The following is a 24,716-nucleotide window of genomic DNA, read 5'->3' as shown; positions in this document are numbered from 1 at the left end:
CCATGGATTAAAGTTAGAATTTAACAATACTACTTTCAGAAAGCCTACAATCTCTTGGAAATTGAACAGTGAACTACTGAATCACCCATGGGTCAGGGATGAAATAAAGAAATAAATTAAATACTTTCTTGAATTCAATGAAAATGAAGGCACATTGTACTCAAACCTATGGGACACTATGAAATCAGTGCTAAGAGGAAAGTTTATAGAACTAAGTGCCAACATAAAGAAAAAGCTCACATTAGTGACTTAAGAGCACACCTGAAAGCTCTAAAAAAAGAAGCAGACTCACCCAGGAGGAGTAGATGACAAGAAATAATCTAATTGAGGGCTGAAATCAACAAAATAGAAACAAAGAAAACAATACAAAGAATCAATGAAACAAAGAGCTGGTTCTTTGAGAAAATCAACAAGAAAGACAAACCCTTAACCAAACTAATCCAAAGGGAGAGAGAGAACATCCAAATTAACAAAATCAGAAATGAAAAGGGGGACAAAACAACAGACACTGTGGAAATTCAGAGAATCATTAGGTCATACTACAAAAACCTGTACTGCACAAAATTGGAAAATGTAAAAGAAATGAACAATTTTTTAGATAGATACCATCCACCAAAATTAAATCAAGACCAGGTGAGCAATTTAAATACACCTATAAACAGCAAGCAAATAGAAGCAGTCATCAAAAACCTCCCAACCAAATAAAGCCCAGGGACAGATGGTTTCAGATGGTGCAGAATTCTACCAGAACTTCAAAGAAGAGATAATACCTATACTCCTCAAAGTGTTCCACATAATAGAAACAGAAGCAAAATTGCCAAACTCTTTTTATGAGACTATAGTTACCCTGATAGCAAAACCACACAAAGACTCAACCAAGAAAGAGAATTAAAGACCAGTTTCACTCATGAACACAGATGCAAAAATACTCAATAAAATACTGGCAAACCAAATCCAAGAACAAATAAAAAAAATCATCTGCCAGAATGGGAAGGAATAAGAATAGGACCAAACTAGTCCCTCTGAATATGGTTGACAGTTTCATGGCCGGGACAGACTGAGGGGCCATTGGCAGTGGCACCAGGATTTATCTCTACTGCATGTACTGGCTTTTTGGGATCCTATTCTTTTTGGATGTATACCTTGATCAGCCTAGATATAGTAGGGAGGGTCTTGGACCTTCCACAAAGCAATGTGCCTTACCCTCTCTTAGGATTAGATGGGAGTGAGGTGTGGAGGGAATGGGAAGAGGGGAGGGAGTGGGAACTTGGATTCGTAATTTTTTTTAATCTAATAAATTAAAAAAGAAAAATGACAGTATTAGCTATGAATTTGTCATAAAAGTGGATAATAATATATATTATTTGCATATATGTCATACTTTTGTTTTATTCATGTCCCTAATAAAAGATATTTCTTCAGAGTTGGCTTTGTTACTCTAGAAGCAATGTTTTGTACAGAGTACTTAGGTAACAATTATTACAAATAAAGAGTTCATAGAATTGGCATCAGTTTTACAACCGAGAAGTTTTAAATGTTATGTTTATTTCTCACTTTCCCAAATCATATCATATAAGCTCGAAAGTGAAAGTACGTTTCCAAATGACCAAATTCTGAGTACTCAGCTGCTGAGCTGCGCTCCTTCACTAAACCCGTGAGTCCTAAAACCTGTTCTTCAGGCCCACACTTTCAAGGACCGTCTCCCACTTAGACAGGAGAGGCAAGGCAACTCAGAAGGCCGTACTGGTTCATTTTTCATCTTTAGACAATTGTTTTAAAATTATAGTGGATACTCTCCATTTAATGGGTCAATACTGTAGCACACTTAGGATTATTTGTCCAGTCTCATAGACCAGCATTCTTTCAAAGGTTCCCTTGCTTCTTTGGTTCCTAGTACTGTGTAACACTGGAGGTATCTAATACTCCTTGAAACTGAAATGATAGCACACACGGGGAATTGGAGAGATGGCTTAGCAGCTAAGTGCTGCTTTTCTAGAGGATCCAAGTTTGGTTCTTAACACCCACATCAGAAATGTATAGCTGCCTGTAACTCCAGCACAAGAGGAACTTGAATTTTCTTCTGGATTTTAAAGGCACATGCACTTTTTGTCTTAGTGACAGTGTCCTTTGCTTTACAGAAGCTTCTCAGTCTCAGGAGGTCCCATTTATTCAATGAGGCCCCTAATGTCTGTGCTGCTGGGGTTATATATAGGAAGTGATCTCCTGTGCTCACGTGTTGTAGGGTGCTTCCCACTTTCTCTTCTATCAGGTTCAGTGTGTTCAGCCTGATATTGAGGTCTTTAATCCATTTGGACTTGAGGTTTGTGCATCGTGATAGATATGGATCTATTTTCATTCTTCTACAGATTGACATCCAGTTTTGCCAGCACAATTTGTTGAAGATGCTCTCTTTTTTCCATTGTATACTTTTAGCTCCTTTATCGAAAATCAGGTGTTCATAGGTTTGTGGGTTAAAGTCGGGGTCTTCTATTCGATTACATTGGTCGACTTCTCTGTTTTTATGCCAATACCAAGCTGTTTTCAATACTGTAGCTCTGTAATAGAGTTTGAAGTCAAAGATGGTAATGCCTCCAGACAATCCTTTATTGTATAAGATTGTTTTGGCTATCCTGGTTTTTTTGTTTTTCCATATAAAGTTGATTATTGTCTTCTCCAGATCTGTGAAGAATTTTGATGGGATTTTGATGGGGATTGCATTGAATCTATAGATTGCTTTTGGTAGAATTGCCATTTTTACTATGTTGATCCTCCCAATCCAAGAGCAAGGGAGGTCCTTCCATTTTCTGGTGTCCTCTTCAATTTCTTTCTTCAAAGACTTAAAGTTCTTGTCAAATAGATCTTTCACTTCCTTGGTCAGAGTTACCCCAAGATATTTTATGCTATTTGTGGCTATCGTGAAAGGTGATGCTTCTCTGATTTCCCTCTCTGCTTCCTAAAAAAAAATAAAGGCACATGCACGCACATAAGACACATAAATAAAAATAAACATAAATCTTACAAAAAACTCATACAGTATTTTCTATTAAAAGATAATAGTAACTTATTTTCCTGATAGTGAGATATCTGTAATTACTAATATTCAAATGAGTGAAGAGCATGTTTATTTCTGAATCTAATGATATACTTGTGCTGTTATGATAAACTACAACATAATAGGCCATTACATTGTAATTTATCATAAGAACAATGTAATTGAATATAACAAACCTGTTGTGCATGAGACAGACCGAACTATCTCTATTCTAAACTAACACTAATAATTTATTCATCAATTACAAAGATTAATGTAGGTCTTAGTATAGTGACAGAGAAAAATGCAACTTAAAAAATTCAAGTCAGACACCAGTGCAATACAAATGATGCAGGTTTTATACTGGTCAGCTCTGAAATCATATACATTTGAGCAACATTATATGGACTGAACACATATTTACATATTTAGGATATTTGTGTGTGTGTGTGTGTGTGTAGGTGTGTGTGTGTATGTGTGTATGTGAGAGAGAGTGAGAGAGAGAGAGATTAATAAAAAAGAAGCCATGAATTTTAGAGAAATCAAGAGGACACATGTGAGTGATTGAAGGAAGGAAAAGGAAGAAAATTCTGTAATTATAATTTTAAATGCACACCATATATATTTACATGAACTGAGTGATGCCTTTAATCCCATCACTGAGGAGATAGAAGCAGGCAGATGTCTGTGAGTTTCAGGTCATCTTGGTTTACATAGGAAGATCTGTTGCAGAATAAAAGACAAACATGAACAAGAAACAATGCTACATATGCTTAACTCAACATAAAAGTGTCAGTGTCCTAAGAGTATAGAAATCTGATAACATGGATACAAAGTAAACAAAAAAGAACAAATATGGAAGCTGATGGTGAAGCAGGCTTCATTTTCCCCATAATACTATGAAAAAAGGGAAATGCATTTGCATATGTGTGTGCATTTATTATGGGATAGTCTTGGAAGATATAAAACACCAGATAAAAATGAATAAAGGTAATCACAGGAAAATGGTATTGCACAAAAGAGTATATGAGGAAAACATATTTGAAACTTTTTTAGACTGATAATTCACATTGATCATAGGTTTTGTACCTAACCACACAAAAATATGCAAATGTATTGCCTTGAGAGAGTCTAGAGAAGCAGAATATTTAAAGGAACATAATAATGAACAATAGAAAGTAGAATATTCAGGATGTCTTAATCAAATCTCCAATTGCAGCTTTTACACACCAAGACAGACACAAATACACACTCCTACACATCACCTACATACCTTGAAGGACAATAGCAAAAATTCCTAAGACCAAAGCCTGATGAAAAACTTGAACAAAAGTCAAAATGAGGCATTATCAACCATCTCCCGTTTTTTGAAGAAAAAAAAAACTTCAGTAAGAGCTCAATATTGTTATTTGGAGACCAAAAGAAACAAATAGGGACAAATGAAATAAAACAGAACAGTAGACAAGAACAAGCAGTAATCCTGATATGGGAAAAAGAAAGCAAGGTAAGACTCATGCCATGGTTCTAAAACCTTATCAGCATGAAGCAAAAGACAGCCAGAGCCAGGGCACCAGCCTCTTAGGAATTGGGATTGCCTACCTAGACAAAGTTTCAAATCACTCAACCGTCATGCAACTCAATGATGACAGTGACCAGATTGCTGCTTATACTACAGCAGTGGGATCTTGGAAGAAGTTACTCTCAAGGTTGAGACTGAAACTCGAAGGGCAGAGATTGTTCACCAGCATGCTGGCACTGGTCTTTCTGAGAGGAAAGAATGTGGAGTCTTAGAATTTGAAGACAAACTTTACCATGGATAATGGATCATTACTGAGACCACCTGGTCCTGATTTTGTGTAGGGCATTTACTAGGGTAGCACCAGGAGGAGCAGGGTCAGAGGAAGTCAAATACAGCTTCTCCTTCCTTTGCACTGTCTGTGTCACTCGAGTGAACTGAAGTGGAATAGCCTAGCGCAGAGTGGACTAGAGGAGGGAAAGTAGCCTTGGCATTGTCCCTATCACAGAACATGGGTTTTTAGCTGCTACAATTAGGTAGCCATTACCTAGCACTTGCTGTCTTCTCAAGCATGTATTCCAACAGACAATATAATAGTGGATCTCTCAGATGCTGTATATTTCTTTTGAAATCTATTGAATACAGAAATTAACATTGTTCCAGCAGTATTCACTCTAAAAATGTAAAAATTAAACGAATCAAGCCTGCCCCAAATCAGTAGATTTGCTAAGGGGCATGTCCCCTGGGTACTATATGTAAATGGGAAGCTATTTATTGATTTAAGACTGTGGGATGGTGACAGGAAATAACCTTTATTGCAAGTATTTGGGAATTCATGTATCAGCTATAAACAACTAGCACTATGTCAGAAGTACCAAGTGGTGATCACAAGAGTAGCTTTGAGAATTTATAAAGGAGCCCAAAAGGAAGAAATATGACGACTTCTCTGAATAGTGGCCTGTTTAGAAGACATGTGAAAGATAAGATATTGTGACCAAATGATTAGAAGGGATACTGCTAGGGAATATTCCAGGGGCTTCCAGGGATAGTTCATTATTTTTCTTCCATTAGTTTATTTTCCCACTCTGAAAAAGATGAATGTAAACATATAGGAAACTTACAGTAATGCCAGAGCTTCCTTGTCCATACCTATACCAAGCATTTCTATTCTTTTCAATTAACATTGTATTTTGTCCTACTAGAAAAAAAATCAGATGTTCAAAGTAGAATTAGTTTTTCACTTTCTTCATACTTACTGAGGTAAATATAAATTAATACGGCATATAATAATGGCATAAGAATCCCAAGGATAGCAGAATAACATATGAAATCTGGTACGGAGAGGCAACAAAAAGAAGTGTCCATGATGGGGCATGCCTTTAATCCCAGCATTCAGAAGGAAGAAGCAGGTAGATCTCTGTGAGTTAGAGTCTAGCCTGGTCCACAAAGTAAGTCCAGTTCAACCAGGGCTACATAGTGAGACCATGTTTCAAAAAGAAAAAGAAAAGTAAGAAATAGGACTACATCAAACTAAGCAAAATTCTGTACCTAAAAAGAAACAACAGAGAAAGGAGATTATCTAAATAGTGGGAGAAATTATTATTAAATTATACATCAGACAAGGGATTATCAGTAAAATAAGTAAGAAAATTAAACAACACAATGGCAAAACAAACAGGCAAATTACCCATCTTCCTTGCTGCTGGAACTCAAGCTCAACACTCAGTGTCCTTAAACTTTAGAGGAGCTCCAATGCCTTCCCACTGGCATTTATGGGAAGGCAGAAAATTGGAGATACTAAATTTAGGAAACTATTTCAGTCTTATAAATATATCAAATGTTTTCTCTCATTTTATACAGACATATATGACTTGAAAACAGAAATTTTGTTATCTGGGAAAGTGAAGACACATCAGCTCCTTTTCTGTGGCTGTGATAAAATGCTGTGACAAAGAACAACTTATGGAAGAGGTTATACAACCTTCTAATTCTAGAGGGATGAAAGTCCATCTTGGCAGTAGGCTTGGTGACCCCAACAGAAAACTGAGAGATAAAAATTTCAGCCAAGAGCACAAGGCAGAGAACAAATTGGAAATGAGGCAAGACAACAAATTCTCAAAACCCGATCCCAGTGATGTACCTCTTCAAGCAATGGTGCATGTTCCCATACCCTCATCAACCAGTGGGACCAAGTGTTCAAATGCCTGAGCCTATGAGGGCCATTCTCATTCAAATCACCACAGGGACTAATGTGGGAGGGAAATGAGAGGGGAAAGAAGCATGGGGGGAATGTGTTCAAAGAGCTTTATATACTTACACAAAAATGACTTTAGAAAATCTAATACCACATACAATGAATATGAGATGGTTTTTAAAAAGAAATTTTCTGAAGGTTTTCCAGCAGTGTCCAGATTTGATTCCATTGTCATAAAGAAACACCACTGACCTCCTTGGGATGAACTCCGATGACAGGAAGACATTCAACAGACGGACCATGTTACATATTTATAACATGTGCTACTGAGTAAAAGTAGGCTTTATTTGGCCACAGTTGAGAAAGATACTCCACCAAATATCAATGGGATCAAAAACTTCTACCTCAAAGTTATTCTTAAGGCCATGGGGAAAGGGAAATATTCATTTTTAGATATCTTAAATACAAAGAAAGATTCACATGGATCGTCTCAGATGTTTTGAAAAATGGAACACCCCAAACCTGCCAATCTCAAACGTAATTAGTGACACACAAGGTTGTTGAGGTTGGTGCCAGTACAAAGATAGGTGAAAGAAAGCTTAAAGACCTCAACAGGTCTTAGGCTTCCAGTGTCTATAAATACTCACTGGAGAAATGGATTAACATAGTCATTAAAGAGTTTGTCCAGGGCACGTGAGATGACTCAAAGGGTAAAGGGGCTAGCTTCACAAACCCGGCAAACCAAGTTCAACCCCTGGAGCCCAGGTAAATGGAGAAGAAAAGAAGCAACAACTCCGCAAGTTGATACCTGACCACCATACATGCACTGCGACACATGCATCCATATATGCCTACCATGTACACACACATATAACAAATAAAAACATTCAGAGAGTTGTTCTGCGTTATTTGGAAGTCCATTTGTCTATGTTGTACCTGAAGGATAAATCAAAGGGACTAGTAAAGTGAGGCAGCTTACCACTCACCTTTCTACCTTGATATTGGATGACTCCACAATAAGAGTTCTAGCTCAGAAATGCTGCTCTTTCATTCCAGAAAAATAACATTCTAAATATGAGCAATGATTCATTTTTTCCTATTTATTCCTGTTGGTATTCCATATTCAATTTACTTGAAGACCTCACTAGTCACTGTAGGTAAAAGGCCTCCACTCTAAGGCCTGTAACATCCCTGCAGTTTTCTCCATAGCTGTCTTTAATGAGGACTCCACAGTAACATTAGAAGGAAGACCACTAAGCCAAGAAGACTGAGTACATTCCAAGATAGGTGCAGCATTTATGAAAATAATAGCTGAGTTTTCTGCTAAGCTCTCCTTCTATATTTAAAAAACAAAACTATGTTAGATAACAAGTTAAACTTGCCACAACCTAAAATTACCTTGGAAGAAAATTTTAATGTGGAATAATCTAGATCAGGTTGTCCTGTGGGCATATCTGTGGAGGCTACCTTGATTCTTTTTTTTAATTAGATTGATTTATTTATTGTATGTATATGAGTGTTTGTTTTCCTTTCACATATGTCTGTGGGCCACATGTGTGGCTAGAGCACAAAGAAACCAAAGTAGTCAGTGGATCCCCTAAAACCGAAGCTACAGTTGGTTGTGAGCCACAACATTTGCTGGAAATCAATTCGGGGTCTCCATAAGACCAGCAAGTGTTTTAACAGCTGAACCACATCCCCAGCCCCACTGACTAGATTCTCAATTGATGTGGGTATACGCACCCTGAATGTGGATGGTACCACTTCATGGTCTGGCTCTGGATTGTAGGACAGTAGCGAATACTAGTTGGCTATTTGTTTCTTTTCTATTGCTTGGATAAAACATCATGACCAAGGCAACTTATAAAAAACTAGTTTTACTGGGCTCATGGTTTCAGAGGCTTAGAGTTTATGATGAAGTGAATGCATGGTAGCAGGAAGCTAGAACAGCAGCTGAGAGCTTACAACTTGATCCACACATAGGGGCAGAAAGAAAGAGCACACTAGCAATGTCAGTGTCTGGAAGCTTCAAAGCCCACCCCAGTGACCCACTTCCTCCAACAAGACCATAACTCCTAATCCTTCTCAAACACTTCCATCCAACTCGAGATCAAGTATTCAAACATGTGAGCCTATGGGAAAGTGCCATTCTCATTCAAACCATCACATTCACATTCCACTCCATGGTCTCCAAAAACGTAGCCATATCATAATGGAGCGTGTATGTATCCCAACTACAAAATCTCCATAATCCGTCACAATATAGTCTAAAATTACAAAGTCTCTTCTGAGACTCCATGCACTATTTTAGCTGTAATCCCCATATAAATCAAAAAACAAAATACAAACTTTCAACATACAGTAGTATAGAATATACATTACCATTCCAAAAGAGAGGAACTGGGGCATAGTAAGGAAACACTGGACAAAAGCAAGATAGAAATATTGCAGGGACAATTCCAAATGCTACATAGCTCCCTGTCAGATGTCAAAGGAGTGGTTCTGCTTTTTGGGCTTTGCTGCCTGCAACAAACTTCTCTCTCTTTAGCTGGTTCTTACTGCCTGTGTGTAGCTTCATTGGCACATATCACACGGCTCTGGCACCGCTAACATTTTGGGGTCTACAACACAATCAAAGCTTCACTTTTACAGCTCCATGAAGTGGCCTTTCAGCACGTCTATGTAGGGCCTCTCTGCAGGGCCTTCATTTAAGGACACACCTGCCACACACTTGACTCATAGCTCACTTTAACCACAGAAGAATATTCCACAACTACTTTGCTCATGTGTCTTTCATGACTTCAAAGCCAGAACTGTGTGGATAGCATTGCCATGTTGCCTGCCTGCTTGCCCTGGAACCTGGCCCCTTGAGTCACATTTGCAGAAGCCTTGGCACACTGTAACATTTTTAGGAACAAAAAATAGGTCTTTTCTTCTCCTAAGTTGGAAGCTTAGCTGGGTGGTTTTGCCCCAAAGTTGCCAATCCCTTTGTTGCAATGAGGATCAGGTCTCTCCTTAACCTCATTCCTTCCACCTTGTCTCCCAAATTAAATTTCCTGGGGCTTTTTCTTTTCAAACTGTTCGTTTTGTTTTTCTTTCTGCCACACTTGCTCTTTTTCCTTGAAGATTTGCATAAGAGTCATAACAACCATGAAAGAAAGTCAGGATAAGGCTGTCTTAAAATCTACTCTGCCAAAGAAATTAATGCATTGCCTTTTATTTAGCCTCAGACAAATTCTTAGAACAAAGGCAAAAGGAAGTCACATTCATGAAATTATCACAAAAGTCTCTAGACTAAATTGCTAGTATTATTTTCGCTCTGAAACCTCTTAAGTTGAGATTTCAAAGTTCACATAGCTCTCAGCACTGTCTAGGTTCTCTGATATTGTGAATTGTAGGCTGGTTTTTCTTTGCTTTGTTTAAAAGTCACTTTATGAGTGAGTACACATGATATTTGTCTTTCTGAGTCTGGGTTACCTCACTCAATATGATGTTTTCTATAGCCATCCATTTGTCTGCAAATTTCGAGATATCATTTTTCTTTTCTGCTGTGGAGTACTCCATTATGTAAATGTACCACATTTTCCTTATCCATTCTTCAGTCGAGGGGCATTAGGTTGTTTCCAGGTTCGGGCTATGGCAAACAATGCTGAACATTATTGAACACATATCCTTGAGCATGGCATGATTGAGCATCTTTTGGGTATATACCCAAAAGTGGTATTGCTGAGCCTTGAGGAAGGTTGTTTCCTAGTTTTCTGAGAAACCACTATCCTGATATCCAAAGGAGCTGTACCAGCAATGGAGGATTGTTCCCTTTACACCACATTCTCTCCCACGTAAGTGTCATCAGCGTTTTTGACATTGACCATTCTTAAAGGTTTAAGATGGAATCTCAGAGTTGTTTTGATTTGCATTTCTCTGATGAGTAAGGACGTTGAATATTTCCTTTTAAGTGTCTTTCAGCCATTTTAGATTCCTCTGTTGAGAGTTCCCTGTTTAGGTCTGTACCCCATTTTTTATTGGGTATTTGTTCTTTTGATGACTAATTTATTGAGTTCTTTGTATATTTTGGAGATCAGATCTCTGACTGATGTGGGGTTGGTGAAGATCTTTTCCCATTCTGTAGGCTGCCATTTTGTCTTGTTAACCATGACCTTTGCTTTACAGAAGCTTCTCAGTTTTAGGAGGTCACAGTTATTAATTGTTTCTCTCAGTGTCTGTGCTACTGGGGTTATATTTAGGAAGTGGTTTCCTGTGCCCATGCATTCAAGTGTACTTCCCACTTTCTCTTCTATGAGATTCAGTGTGGTTGGTTTTATGTTGAGGTCTTTGGTCCGTTTGGACTTGGAGATAGATAAAGATCTACTTTCATTCTTCTGCATGTTGACATCCAGTTATGCCAGAACCATTTGTTGAAGATGCTTTTTTTCCCATTGTATATTTTTTGCTTCTTTGTCAAAAATCGTAGGTGTGTGGATTGATATCCAGGTCTTCAATTCAGTTCCATTGGTCCTCCTGTCTGTTTTTTATGCCAATTTTAGGCTGTTTTCAGTACTATAGCTCTGTAGAAGTGTTTGAAGTCAGGGATTATGATTCCTTGAGAAGTTCCTTTATTGTACAGAAGTGCTTTGGCTATCCTGGCTTTTTTGCTTTTTCATATAAACTTGAATATTGTTTTTTTGAGGTCGGTGAAGAATTTTTTAGCACTGTCTTCTAAGTTCCTACCAAGATCACCAATTAAGCCCTACTCACATTATTCAGCTACTTATCTACTCTAAAGTTTCTCCAAAAATAACATGGTCAAAATCTGTCACAGCAATAGCCCAGTTCCTGGTATCAACTTCTGTCTTAGTTTCTTTTCAATTACTATACTAAAAGATCACAATAAGAAACTATAAAAGAAATACTTTAGTTGAGATTATACTTCCAGATGGTTAGCATTTGTGATGGCAGAGTGGAGGTACTGTTGCAGGCGGCTGGATCAGCAGTTAGAAGCTCACAGCTTGATTTATGTGCAGGAGGCAGAGAGCACACTAGGAATGGTGTGAATCTTTTGAAACCTCAAATCCTGCTCCCAGTGACACATCTCCTCAAACAAGAACACACATGCTAATCCTTCCCAAACTGTTCCACCAACTGGAGACAAGTATTCAAATATACGATCCTACAGAGGCCCTTCTCATTCATACCACAAAATATTTACTGTACATATGATACCACAATTTCTTCCTTGACTTTCCAGCAATAATGTACTGTGACCTGTAATTGTAATGAAACTAGAATGATGATCTACCAGGAAGGTAGAAAAAGGAGAACAAACTTTCCATGTAGATCACCCATGTAAACTCTTAGCTTAGATGGATTACTCATCAGATTAGATGGATTACTAGGCATTCAAAATTTCCTGGATAGTTACTGTGCCTCCATACTCAAATAACTGTCAGATCAGTTCCAGCTCAATTACCCCAACTTCTAAGGCAAACTATATCATGTTTTCAGCAACAGGTCCTTGCCTTCAATTTCTGGGAGACAACCAAAGAAAATGGCAACAGCCTGTATTATTTTTGTGGAGGTCTCTTGAACTCCCCCAACTAACAACTCAAGAGAGGCTTCCTCATGCAAAGTACTAGAATTTTGGTTAGCGAGTTCTTGGAGAGGGCATTATCACCCTAAGTGGCATAACTTCATATATATGCATGCATATATAATTTTAGGTAAATATAATGTAAAAGTGACTGACTCCCTATGTCTTTCTCAATCATCTTTAGTTGTTACTAATCCCTCCTCCCTCACTCTCTGTTTCACCAGTATTCTTCCTTTCCCCAGGTAAAGCCCCACTCCATCCTCACTCTCTAGTTAAAGCTCTTCTCCCTTCTCCCTCCCCAGTTAAAGCCCCCATTTACTACTATTTCTTGGCATATGCCTAAAAGCCTTGATATTCTATTCCACAGATACCTGCTCAGCATGTTAATTGCTGCTCTAGTCACAACAGCTAGAAAATGGAAACAACTTACATGTCCTTCAATTGATGAATGCAAAATGAAAATGTAGCACACATTCACAATGGAATTCTACTCAACTCTAAAGAACAATGAAATTAAGAAATTTTCAGGGAAAATAGATGGAAATATAACATATAATACTGAGTAATATAATTCAGACTGAGAAAGACTAATATCACATATCCTCTCTTATTTGTGGTTCTTAGCTCTGAATTTATAGATGTTGGTATATAATATGGAGCAACAACAGAATCCAGGAAGCTAAAAAGGGACCAGGGAGGAGTGAGCTCTAGAGTGGGTGACAGCAGGACATAGGTACTCAGAGACTTCCTAAAGAATTCACAAAATAATACTTTCACATGTTATGGGGTAATCTGAGGACATAGGAACAAAAAATGATGATAGGTGACTAAGTCATAACCTCAGATTCTCTGCAGTATGAACTTCTAGACTATTCAACAAAGCAGGAAGATTTACAGCCTCTAATATCTAATAAAACAACTTACCTTACACACACACACACACACACACACACACACACACACACACCGTACTTATCAAGTCACATTTTTGCTATTTACCCCTTCTAACCTGTAAACAGCTTTGTTAAACATTTCTGCCTTGAGTATTTAGTTGACATATCCTAGTTGTCATAGAAACCAGAATCTCATTAAAAATTCTATCGTTGGTGTAAGCATTCCAAGGAAACCAGAAAATTCACATAAATCTCATCTTACTTGAGCCCCAAGCCAGAAGATCAGGCCCCTACTTCAAACGCTCCCCTGAATTTAGAGAAAATGACAATTAAAGGGAACAATAGAAAAAAATGGTTTTTGTTTTAGATTTTGGCAAGAATTGGGAAAGAGAGAAATCCTCAGTCCTGCTATACCTTGTTTGAAGCAATGTTATAATTTATAGAAAAACAAAGGGCATGGAATATGTCCCTGTAAATTTAAATTTCAGCCCAATTTACCGGAGTTAAATGTAGGTCATCTTTCTTTTGGTGATGTGGGAGAGTCTTCTGTTTTGTGTTGATTTCAATGGTTAATAAAGAAACTGCCTTGGCCCTTTAATAGGACAGAAAATTAGGTAGGTGGAGTAAACAGAACAGGATGCTGGGAAGAAGGCAGTGAGATCAGATGCCATAGCTCTCCTCTCCGAGATGGAGGCAGGTTAAGATCCTTCCTGGAACACATTAATAGAAATGGGTTAAGCAAGATATGAGAGTTAGCCAGTAAGAGGCTAGAGTTTATGGGCCAGGTAGTGTTTAAAAGAATACAGTTTCCGTGTAATTATTTCGGGGCATAAGCTAGCCAGGCGGCCAGGAGCTGGGGCAGCAGGAACGCAGCCCATCGCTCCTACTACTACATCGTGGGAGAACAGTTGCCTCTCTGGTGCCAAGCTGGAGGACCTGGATATGATAGCAGGGATCTAGATGGTGGAATGAAAACAACCTACCTCTGGCTTTCACATCTTTACCCCATGAACACAAAGAAACAAATATAAGTATTTTTTAAGGAAAAATGAAGATGAAACACATGAATTCCAGAGAAAAAATCAATAACTAGTTTTGCCAGGGCCAGACAAGTTGAGCCTGCATTAGGACAGATGTTCCTTTGATGGTTTGTGAGGACAAAACAGCTGCTGAGGACATAAACAACCCCCACAAAGTACATGGTCACACTGGATTAGATATGCAACCTATAGGAATGAATGATTCCACAGGTTCTTAGAATAAAAAACACATATCAACATGAGTTTCTCCAGTTTAATGATCAACCTTATCGAATTCAAGAGATCATGAGATTCTGGAAACAAACAAACAAACAAACAAACAAACAAACCCAACAGATTCCGGTTTTAGTCTTTCAAGTGTCATTCACAAGCTCTGTCATTTTAAATCTCCTAGAAAACTTTACAATCCAATATATTAAATGATGTGGGATTCCCCTCTGTATACTGTAAATAACATAGGATAAAAAAAAACTGCTTTGGGCATGTTGCAGTGCAGGATAGGGCAAGGTGGCAAATCTGATATATAGAGAAAGTAGGCAGAGTCAGAGAGATGCCATGTAGCTGCCAGAGGAAAAAGACACCCTCAAGAGCCTACTAAAAACTTGCCTGTAGGCCACGACCTCATAGTGATGCACAGATTGGTGGAGATGGGTTAGTTTAAGATATAACAGCTAGCTAGCAATAAGCCTAAGGGATTGGCCAAGCAGTGTTTTAATTAATACAGTTTCTGTGTGATTATTTCAGGTCTGGGTAGCCAGGAATGAACAAGCAGCCTCTGCCAATAGTTAAACTGAGTAGCAACATCATGACTGGATATTAACTATAAGTACTTTTTCAGAAAACATGAATTCTTATATTGAATTATGAAATGGATTATTTTGTTATTATTAATAATAATGTTATTATTTTGAGAGAATAGATTTGAAATAGTATTATTTTCCAGTATTAGTAGACAGGAGTCACATAAGTAAAAAACTGGTAAAATTTTTTTCTATGAAAATGTTTCAAAACAAAAACACAAATAAACCTCCTAGGCGGCAGCTGTGCGGAGCGGGCACGCGCGGACCCTGCACCGGCAGCGGAGCCGCTATGGGCCCGCCAGGCCCCTGGCGCGGCGCGGGCGCAAGCACTGGCTCAGAGCCAGGATTGAACCTCCAAGATGGATGATCAGGATCCTGGGGGCATTAGCCCCCTTCAGCAAATGGTGGCCTCAGGAGCTGGGGCTGTGGTCACCTCCCTCTTCATGACACCCCTGGATGTGGTGAAAGTCCGCCTTCAGTCTCAGAGGCCCTCAGTAGCCAGTGAATTGACAACTCCTTCCAGATTCTGGAGTCTCTCTTACACCAAATGGAAGTGTCTCCTCTACTGCAATGGTGTCCTGGAGCCCCTGTACCTGTGCCCCAACGGCCCTCGCTGTGCCACCTGGTTTCAGGATCCGACCCGATTCACTGGCACCTTGGATGCCTTTGTGAAGATCGTGAGGCATGAGGGCACTAGGACCCTGTGGAGCGGCCTCCCAGCCACCTTGGTGATGACTGTGCCAGCTACTGCCTTCTACTTCACTGCCTACGACCAACTCAAGGCTTTCCTATGTGGTCAGTCCTTGACCTCTGACCTCTACGCACCCATGGTTGCTGGTGCCCTCGCTCGCATGGGCACTGTGACAGTGATCAGCCCCTTGGAGCTTGTGCAGACCAAGCTACAGGCTCAGCACGTGTCATACCGGGAACTGGCTACCTGTGTTCAAGCTTCGGTGACCCAGGGGGGCTGGCGCTCACTGTGGCTGGGCTGGGGTCCCACAGCCCTTCGAGATGTGCCCTTCTCAGCTCTGTACTGGTTCAACTACGAGCTGGTGAAGAGCTGGCTGAACGGGCTAAGACCAAAGGACCAGACATCCGTGGGCGTCAGCTTTGTGGCTGGTGGCATCTCAGGAATGGTAGCTGCCACCCTCGCTCTACCCTTCGATGTGGTGAAGACCCAGCGGCAGATCGCACTGGGAGCAGTGGAGGCCATGAGAGTGAAGCCCCCAAGAGTTGATTCCACCTGGCTCCTGCTTCGAAGAATCCGAGCTGAATCGGGCACCAGGGGACTCTTTGCAGGTTTCCTCCCAAGGATCATCAAGGCTGCTCCCTCCTGTGCCATCATGATCAGCACGTACGAGTTTGACAAAAGCTTCTTCCAGAGGCTCAACCAGGAACAGCCTCTGGGCCACTGAAAGGCGAGGAACAACCAGCTCTTGCATGGGTGGGGACAGGAGACTAAGCCAAGTGCCTTCCCCCCAACCCAGTCATCTAGTACCCCACATTTCCACTGTTTCCCTTCCTGTAGTCAGCATTTGTCCACCTCCAAGTTGAAGACCAAATCTGACAGCTGCCCCTTTCATTGTATCTTCTTGATGTCTGTTGTAGCTTGGCCCTTGGTAACCAGGCTCTCTGGGCCAGGCAGCCTTGTTTATCCCCTGTCTAAAGAAGATGACCTTCTGTGCAAAAAACAAACAAACAAAAAAAAAACAAAAAAAAACACAAATAAAGAATCCAGGAAGATGGCCTTAAGTCTGCATCAAAGTGTCCATGAGCTGATTTTCCAAAGAGCAACTGTCTCTTAATTTTTTTTGATGGGGAGAAGAGTGCTGTAATAGATCCAGCATTTCCACATATAATAGTGCACATACTACACACAATAATATATCAGGATGGGAGTATATTCAGCATTTCCCAGTGGCAAGAATTCAGAATATGGTCCACTGATGGGGGAGAGTCTCCTGTTTTGTGTTAATTTCATTGGTTAAATAAAGAGACTGTCTTGGCCCTGATAGGACAGAAAATTAGGTAGGTGGAGTAGACAGACAGAATGCTGGGGAAAAAACAGCAGAGTAAGTCAGTCGCCATGATTCTCCCACTCCAGACAGATGCAGGTTAAGATCTTTCCTGGTAAGCCAGCTCGTGGTGCTACACAGAATATTAGAAATGGGTTAGATCAATATGAAAGAGCTAGCCAATAAGAGGTTAAAACTAATGGTCCAAGCAGTGTTTAAAAGAATACAGTTTCCGTGTAATTATTTTGGGTGTAAAGCTAGCCGGGTGGCAGGACGCAGCCCCGCTGCTCACACAACAGTCCACCAACCAGATGCTCTTGTGAACCAATTCTCAGAAGTTCTATACTCTTTACCTAAAGAGAACAAGGCAGGTATGTGCATCATCATATCTGAGTGACAATTTTACCCAGACATAATATTTTGACCTCTATTTCATACCTGAATTACTTTGCTCATAGAACTTTGCATCATCACTATTCACTACATTGAGGTCTACTTCATGTTTTAGGAGCTGTGCTCACTTTCATTGTGTGTATGCAATATGTGTGTGTTCCCACTATATACTCCATACTATATTGTGAGCATCCTTGTCAATACCTTCTTTCTGAGGAGTTGCAAGGGTATACAAAGAGGCAACCTGTTGAACAAAGCTTGTGCTTTGATCAAGACACTAAAAGGAAACAAAAACTGGAATAACCACAGATAATTCAGAAAATATTTTATAGTCACTCAGATATTCTACAGTGACCAATAGATTACAAGGATGACCTGAGTCTGTGTTTCCTGTGTTATTATTTGAATACAAATTCAAATAATTCTCCCAAAGCTCATATGTGCTAAAGACTTCACCTCACTTGGTAGCACTATTTTTGGAGGGGCTGAATATTTTAAAGACGGGCCCTACCCAGAGAAGATAGGTAACTCTTGGGCTTGCTTGTAGAAGGGTTTTTCAATTTTGGCCCCCTTTTTAAAATATCTTCTAACTTCCTAGCTATCATGAGGCAAGCACCTGTGAGGTTCATGCTTCAAAACCGAGAAAGCCAGGGAGGCACAGAGACTGCAGCCTGAAGAGACACTGAGAATCACTTGAAGACTGGGCACAATTTATGCATTAGAACAGGATGCAACAGAGGAAAGAGCTGCTGGTACCCACACACATGGCCAACACGCACTGTACTACTTTAGCTATTTTGTCTCATGTCAGGTATCCAACCAGCTAGATGTTTAAACATAAACTGGTTCTTATTGTCCCCAGTTTCCGTGGTGGCTCTCCTTAGTTACCAACTTGACTACATATGAAATTAACCTTAACCCCAGGGGCTGGTGACACATGTATTGGATGTTTATTTTAATTAAATTGTTTACAGAGGGAAGGCCAACATTTAATCCAGATTTTTTGAGGTGGCAAGATCCAACTTTAATCCAGACCTTTTGAGGTGGGAAGATCTACCTCTTATCTAGGCCACACCTTCTGATGGCAGCCTATTTGTAGGACAGGTAAGAAGGAAGCTTGTTCTCTCTGTCTACTTGCTCTGACTCTTGCAGGCAAATCCGTTCCTTTACTGGCATTAGAGCCTACTTATTTGGGATTCTGGCATATACTGAAGGCCATTTGAGACATCCAACCTTTTAGATCAAGCAACTACTGGATTCTTGTTCCCTCCATTGGCAAACAGCCACTTTGGGACCAGTAGGACCACAACCTATAAGCCATTCTAATAAATCATATGTATTCAGTTCTGTTCCTCTAAAGGACCTTGACTAATACAATTCTTCAAAGTGCCATCTGCCTCATGCTTTCACCACCATGGTATTACCTTTCCTCATTTCCATAGCAACAGACCTGAGCCAACCCCATGACAAAGCCTCTAAAAGAATGCACCAAAAGAAATCCTTCCTCCTTTTAAACTGTTTCCTCAGGTGTTTGCCACATGATGAAATAGTCTGAGTGACACTGCCGCACTCACAAGTTACATAAGGACACATTCATCTCTTCATTTCCCCAGCATGGAGGGAGGGAAGTCCTTCAGAGCCCTCACAGTTGCTCTGCAGGTTCAAGGTAAACAAGCAAGTCTATCCTGCGCTCTTCTGTTCTGCCTCTAGACCCATTTTATGAAGACTATGACACATCATTTAAAATCAGCCCTTCCCACATTGACCAGCCCATCAGAATTCTCATCTGCCTTTATTCAGTGTGAATTACTAAACATGATTCACTTGGGAGCTATGGGAAAGGTGACTTGAGGGAGGAGTAGGTTTTTTGACAAAAGCAGCAACTCCATTTCAAAGATGAACAAGAAATAGAGGTTTTCTCTCAAGCCAAACCCATGAAGTCACCTGGTCACCTCATTCAGCTCCTTTCCAGCTCAGTAGAAGCTGATATGTTTAGGAGGATATACTGGACATGACTCAAACTGTTTAAATAAATCTCAAATTCCTCAGAAGTCCTTGGGTTTACAAAAGTACCCAGAACTTAAAAATGTTTTTAAAATATGAACTCTAACAATTAAAAAAAATGAATACTAAGGTCTGGATTTACTTCAAGTGTTTCTCCAAGTTCACAGGCTTCTAAGGGTCATCTTAGGATGAGTTCCAAGCAATTCCTTATTATTTACTAAGATATTCTTATGACATTTATGTTTTCTACTATACTTTTACACGTTAGAATCATGTTTATATGTTACTAACATATAATACTTGGAGGTCAGATGTTGGTAGCCCAGTTCCTATGAAGGGTCTGTGAACATTTATGAGAATAATCTTCTGTGTGTGAAATTTCATTTCACAATGACCAAATTTCATAAGAGGGCCTTTAATCCCAGAACTTGTGAGGCAGAGGCAGGCAGACGTCTGTGAGTTCGAGGCCAGACTGGTCTACAAGAGCTAGTTTCAGGACAGACTCCAAAGCTACAGAGAAACCCTATCTCGAAAAAAAATTCATAAGATCATGTTTATATGACCTATTGAAGATTTGGTAAACGGGTATAGATGATTAGATATCTTGGGGTAGTATCAGTGATTTGCTGAACTCAGGTCCAGGTGCTCTACCGACATTCTCTCTATGAAGGTAGTTTTCTCATTGTCTTTGATCAGGTGACTTTACTGGCCTGATAAGATGGAAGCTGACTTGTACAAAGCTAATGATATCAATCTTTCCTGTTATTCCTTCCCTAAGCAGTTTCTATTCTCAAGTCAAACAAAAACATAAGTAATAGGTCTTACCTTGAGGATCTGAGAGGCAACCAAGGGGTAATGGCAATAGTCTATATTGCTTTGGGTATCTCTTGAACTTCCATAACCAAGACAATTGAATTCTATTAAGCTGTGAATAAAAATAAATCATGAAATACCACAACGAGTGAGGAAACCCAGACCAAAAAAGACAAAGCCTGGATGTGGTTTCTAATTTATGGATTTTAGCTCTGAAACTTTAGATGTAATTATATAACCTAGAGTAACCACAAAACTCAGGAAAGTCAGAGGGACCATGGGAGAGAGCTCTAGGCAGGAGGCTGGTGGGACACAGGTGTTATTAGAAAGGAAATGGGAAAATGGGGTGACTCTAACTGGGGGTGAGGAAAGAAGGCAATATAGAAAGGGGGAAGAAAAAAGGCACAAAGACTTATTGAAAATGTCATAGGTAAACATTATTTTACTTAAATATATATAATATATTATATTTAGGTGCATGTGTATATGCATATAAATAGTTTAAATGAAATACGCCATTTTAGGTAATAATCTTTCCCCCAAATGCCATAGATCATCTAGCAAATACTCTAGAAATGTTGCTGCAAGTTAATATTTTTTTACTATTATTTAAAGTATGTTTGTTGTGTTGGACACACCTGGAAAAGGAAACTACCACAAAAGAATTGTTTTCCTAAGACTGGCTTGTGCTGGGCAGTGGTGGTGGACACCTTTAATCCCAGCACACTGGGGAGGCAGAGGCAAGCAGATCTCAGTGAGTTCTAGGCCAGCCTGGTCTACAAAGCAGGTTCCAGGACAGGCAGGACTACACAGAGAAATTTTGCCTCAAAACAACAACAAGGCCTGTAGGAGGTTGCCCCTTTCTGAACAGAAACAGAGGAGGAGTAGATTGGGGTGGGGCCTGGGGAAGGAATGGGAGGAGAGGAAGGAGGGGAAACTGGTCAGGATGCAAAATAAATGAATAAATAAGAGTGGCCTGTGGGTATGTCCTTGGGGGCATTTTTTGATTACTAATTTATGTAGGAGGCCCAGCCCACTGTGGGAAGTGCCACCCCTAGTGGGTAGGCTTGGGATGTATAAGAGAAGAAGTTGTGCATACAAGAGGGAGCAAGTCATTAAGCGGCATTTTTTAATTTCTGCTTCATGGTTACGTAAGGAGAGCTATAATGTTGGCAGACAAATTAAAATTTAAGCACAAATTTATAAAATAGAGATGCTAAGAATTTGTGCCACTCTTTATATACAGAATTTTTTTACAAAAATAAATACCACTAAAGTTAAAAGAAATTGCCTCTGAGTTTTCTGATCCCCAAACAAAAAAAAAGTATTGTCCTGGTTGGGTTGACAACCTTTGTTGGGTTGACAACCAAAGAGATGCAGGAAGGGACCTGTGATCTGCTCCTCTCTCCCTTTCAGGATTATTCCATTTCCCTATAACTTTATCAGTGAACAAACTGGTACAGCAGCCAGGAATCAAAGGAAAATACTGATGTGGGAAATCAACATGCATCATCGGCATATATGATAAATATTAGATTCACATTTTCAAACACTTCTTCACTGATACCCGATTGTCATTAAGCACAATTTAAGTACAAACAACATGGGACATTGAGTCTTAATCCTGTCACTAAGAATATCTGGTGCCATGCACAAAAACGAACACAAAAGAGCCATTTCTAAGAAAACTGCAATGCCACACACACAGGACTATCATAGAGAGATCTAATTAAGTGGCTAGAAAACACACAGAATTCTAATTTCCAAAGTCATTCTCTACTGTGGCACAATATGCAAAGCAATGGGGACATTAAAATAAAGAGAATAAACAGTAAAATTTGCAAAACTTTCAAACATCCGTTCTTTTCTAACATCAGTTAACAAATGAATGGACTGAGAGTGCAGGCTGGCTTGCCATGTCTCTATTTATTTTTCTAATAAAATGTATTGGCACTCAGTGACCCTCAGTTTTTATCCCAATGCAATACCAGTATTATGGCAGAGTTGAGCAATGGGGGGGGAATTGTATGGCTTTTAAAAACAGTAGTAAGCTAGTTAAGAAAATAATTTAAATAATAGTTTTGAAGGGTAGATAATATTTCTCCTCGAAGTCCTCCCTTATTCAACAAAAATTCCAGGGCCAGGTATGCTATATTGTCATATGTATTTCAGGAAGGAGTACTGTGGATTAATGTATTCTAAGTATGACATCGCTACTGCATCCATGAACACACAGTAGTAGTTACCTGTGGAACCACCATCATTCCATCATAGTTAAGGGAGAAACTCACATGACTTCATGCATCCCTCAGGAACAATAGGCCGTTAATAGCTACTGGGGAAGAAAGAATCATATTTCTTGGCAACGTAGTCACTATTAAGTTGCCTTTATCCACCTATGCTCATGCAATTAAAATTGAATGCAGCAGGCTAGAAAAAAGACATGAAGATAGAAAGGGAATGTTTTAGTAATATGAAGGGTTTTGTGGGAGTAGAAACAGAATAAAAGATTATAATGGGGGAAATGTGATCAAAGTACATTATATATTGCATGTGAAAGTAGTAAAAGAATAATTTCTATTGCTTGAGAATTTAAGACTCTAGTAAGATATGTTTTAACAAATCTACACTCCATTCACTTTCCCTAAATTCCTCCCAAATCCCCCTATCACAGAATATTCCCAAAGGCATATCCTATTCTTAAACCCACTAAGTCACTTGGTATAATTACTTTAAAATATAATTGATCCATACAACATAATAAGGTCAAATTCTTCCCCAACCCAACTCATCCCAGATGCTGCCCACTCCCATAAACAACAAACTTTATGATTTCTCTCTGTTCTCAATAAAATAAGATAAAATAAAATAAATAAGAACAAAATTAAATGCCATATGACAAAAATTAAACAAAAACAAAGCTAAAAGTACACAAAAAAATCATGAAGTTTCAATTAGTCAATTATTCCCGGACATGGGGCTAGTGTGGTTGCTATATCAAGTGACAGACAATAGGAGAAAATTGATTTATGCTTTCACAGAAGGTATTAATTACAAATAAGTAAAATCTTAAGTTTACATTTAAGTTAGCAATAAGTCCTACCTGGCGCACCACTGGAAAATGTGCCACATTCTCCATTTTAACAATAATTATGAATGGGTTTCTTAACCGGCCATAAGGGATATTATGCCTTCTGTAATTTCAGTGACTTATGATCCAAGTTAGTGGTAGTCTTTCATTAATCAGGAGTGAATCCAAGGTCTCCAACATGCTAGGCAAGTGTTCTACCCCTGGATACAGCACAGGCTAATGACTCATTTTTAAAAAGGCCACAGAAAAAAAGCCTTGAGGAAAAGAATGCTTGCTTATAGAAGTTCAGAAACATGTGATTCATGAAAGCAAACACTCAAAGGCTGCCTAGCACAGCAGCCCTCTCACCTGAAGTCACGGAAGCAAGCAAGGAAAATCTGTGATGGTGACTCAGCCTCTTCAGGCCACTCTCAGCAAGAGCTGGCAGAATCTCTCTCCCTCCCACACAATAGGAAGAAGCAAGGACCTGCATCCTAAAACTAATACGTCAATAGCCAAACACGACTCACACAGACACAATGACATCACTGACTCTCTGTTGCTCGCTAATTGATTCAAAATTTAAAACATTGTTCCTCTAAATACAGCTGATTCATTTCTCAGGGAACAGTTGCATTGAGAGCTCACATAAACACAGGCATGCTGTGTTTATCCTGCATTAGAGTATGTAAGCATAACGTGGAGGATCTATGCCACTCTTTCTCATGGAGAGGTCCATCATGGAGCAGTCATTCATTCAAGTCATATCAAGTCAAGACATGAGGTACCACACACAGGAATAAACTAGCTATATTTATGTTATGAGATTTTTTTTTAATTTTTAAAAAGAAAACAATCTTTTTTCATTTTATATATGAATCCCAGTTCCTTCTCCGTCCCCTCCTCCCATCCCTTCCACCTTCCACCCCCCACCCCACCCCTATCCACTCCTCAGAGAGGAGAAGGCACATTGCTTTGAGGAAGAACTCTAGGCCCAGCAAGGTATCCATACAAAGAGAATGGGTTCCAAAAAGCCAGTACAAGCAGTAGGGATAAATCCTGATGCCACTGCCAGTGGCCTCGCAGTCTGCCCCAGCCACACAATTGGCACCCACATTAAGAGGTTCTTGTTTGGTCCTATGCTGGTTCTTTTACTGTCTGGCTGGATTTGGTGAGATACCATTAACTCAGGTAAACAGTTTCATTGGGTGTTCCCATCATGATCTTGACCTCTTTGTTCATATTCTCATTCTTCCCACTCTTCAGCTGGACCTTGGGAGCTCAGCCCAGTGCTCTACTGTGGGTCTCTGCCTCTGTTTCCATCAATTGCTGGATGAAGGTTCCATGGTAATATTTAAGA

The 24,716-nt window shown here is 39.5% G+C and overlaps 1 protein-coding gene across 2 annotated transcripts; it reads left to right on the top strand.

The window, feature by feature from the left end:
* Positions 1 to 15,320: 15,320 nt before the first annotated feature.
* Positions 15,321 to 16,741, top strand: LOC142841285 (mitochondrial glutathione transporter SLC25A39-like). 2 transcript variants are annotated; one of them, XM_075958113.1, is made up of 2 exons: positions 15,495 to 15,729; positions 15,771 to 16,741. In XM_075958113.1, exons 1-2 carry the CDS (start codon positions 15,632 to 15,634, stop codon positions 16,474 to 16,476), a joined length of 804 nt encoding a protein of 267 aa, XP_075814228.1. In that variant the 5' UTR covers positions 15,495 to 15,631; the 3' UTR covers positions 16,477 to 16,741. The 2 variants fall into 2 exon arrangements, with proteins under 2 accessions (XP_075814227.1, XP_075814228.1); XM_075958112.1 differs by having other exon boundaries at positions 15,321 to 16,741.
* Positions 16,742 to 24,716: the final 7,975 nt, after the last annotated feature.

This window comes from Microtus pennsylvanicus, chromosome X (genome assembly GCF_037038515.1).
Source record: "Microtus pennsylvanicus isolate mMicPen1 chromosome X, mMicPen1.hap1, whole genome shotgun sequence".
Lineage (NCBI taxonomy): Eukaryota > Metazoa > Chordata > Mammalia > Rodentia > Cricetidae > Microtus > Microtus pennsylvanicus.
This window is presented reverse-complemented; position numbering and strand designations above follow the sequence as displayed.

Bases quoted from the DNA above. Each gene is read 5' to 3' on its own strand.
- LOC142841285 (XM_075958112.1), top strand. From the start codon at position 15,421: ATGGATGATCAGGATCCTGGGGGCATTAGCCCCCTTCAGCAAATGGTG.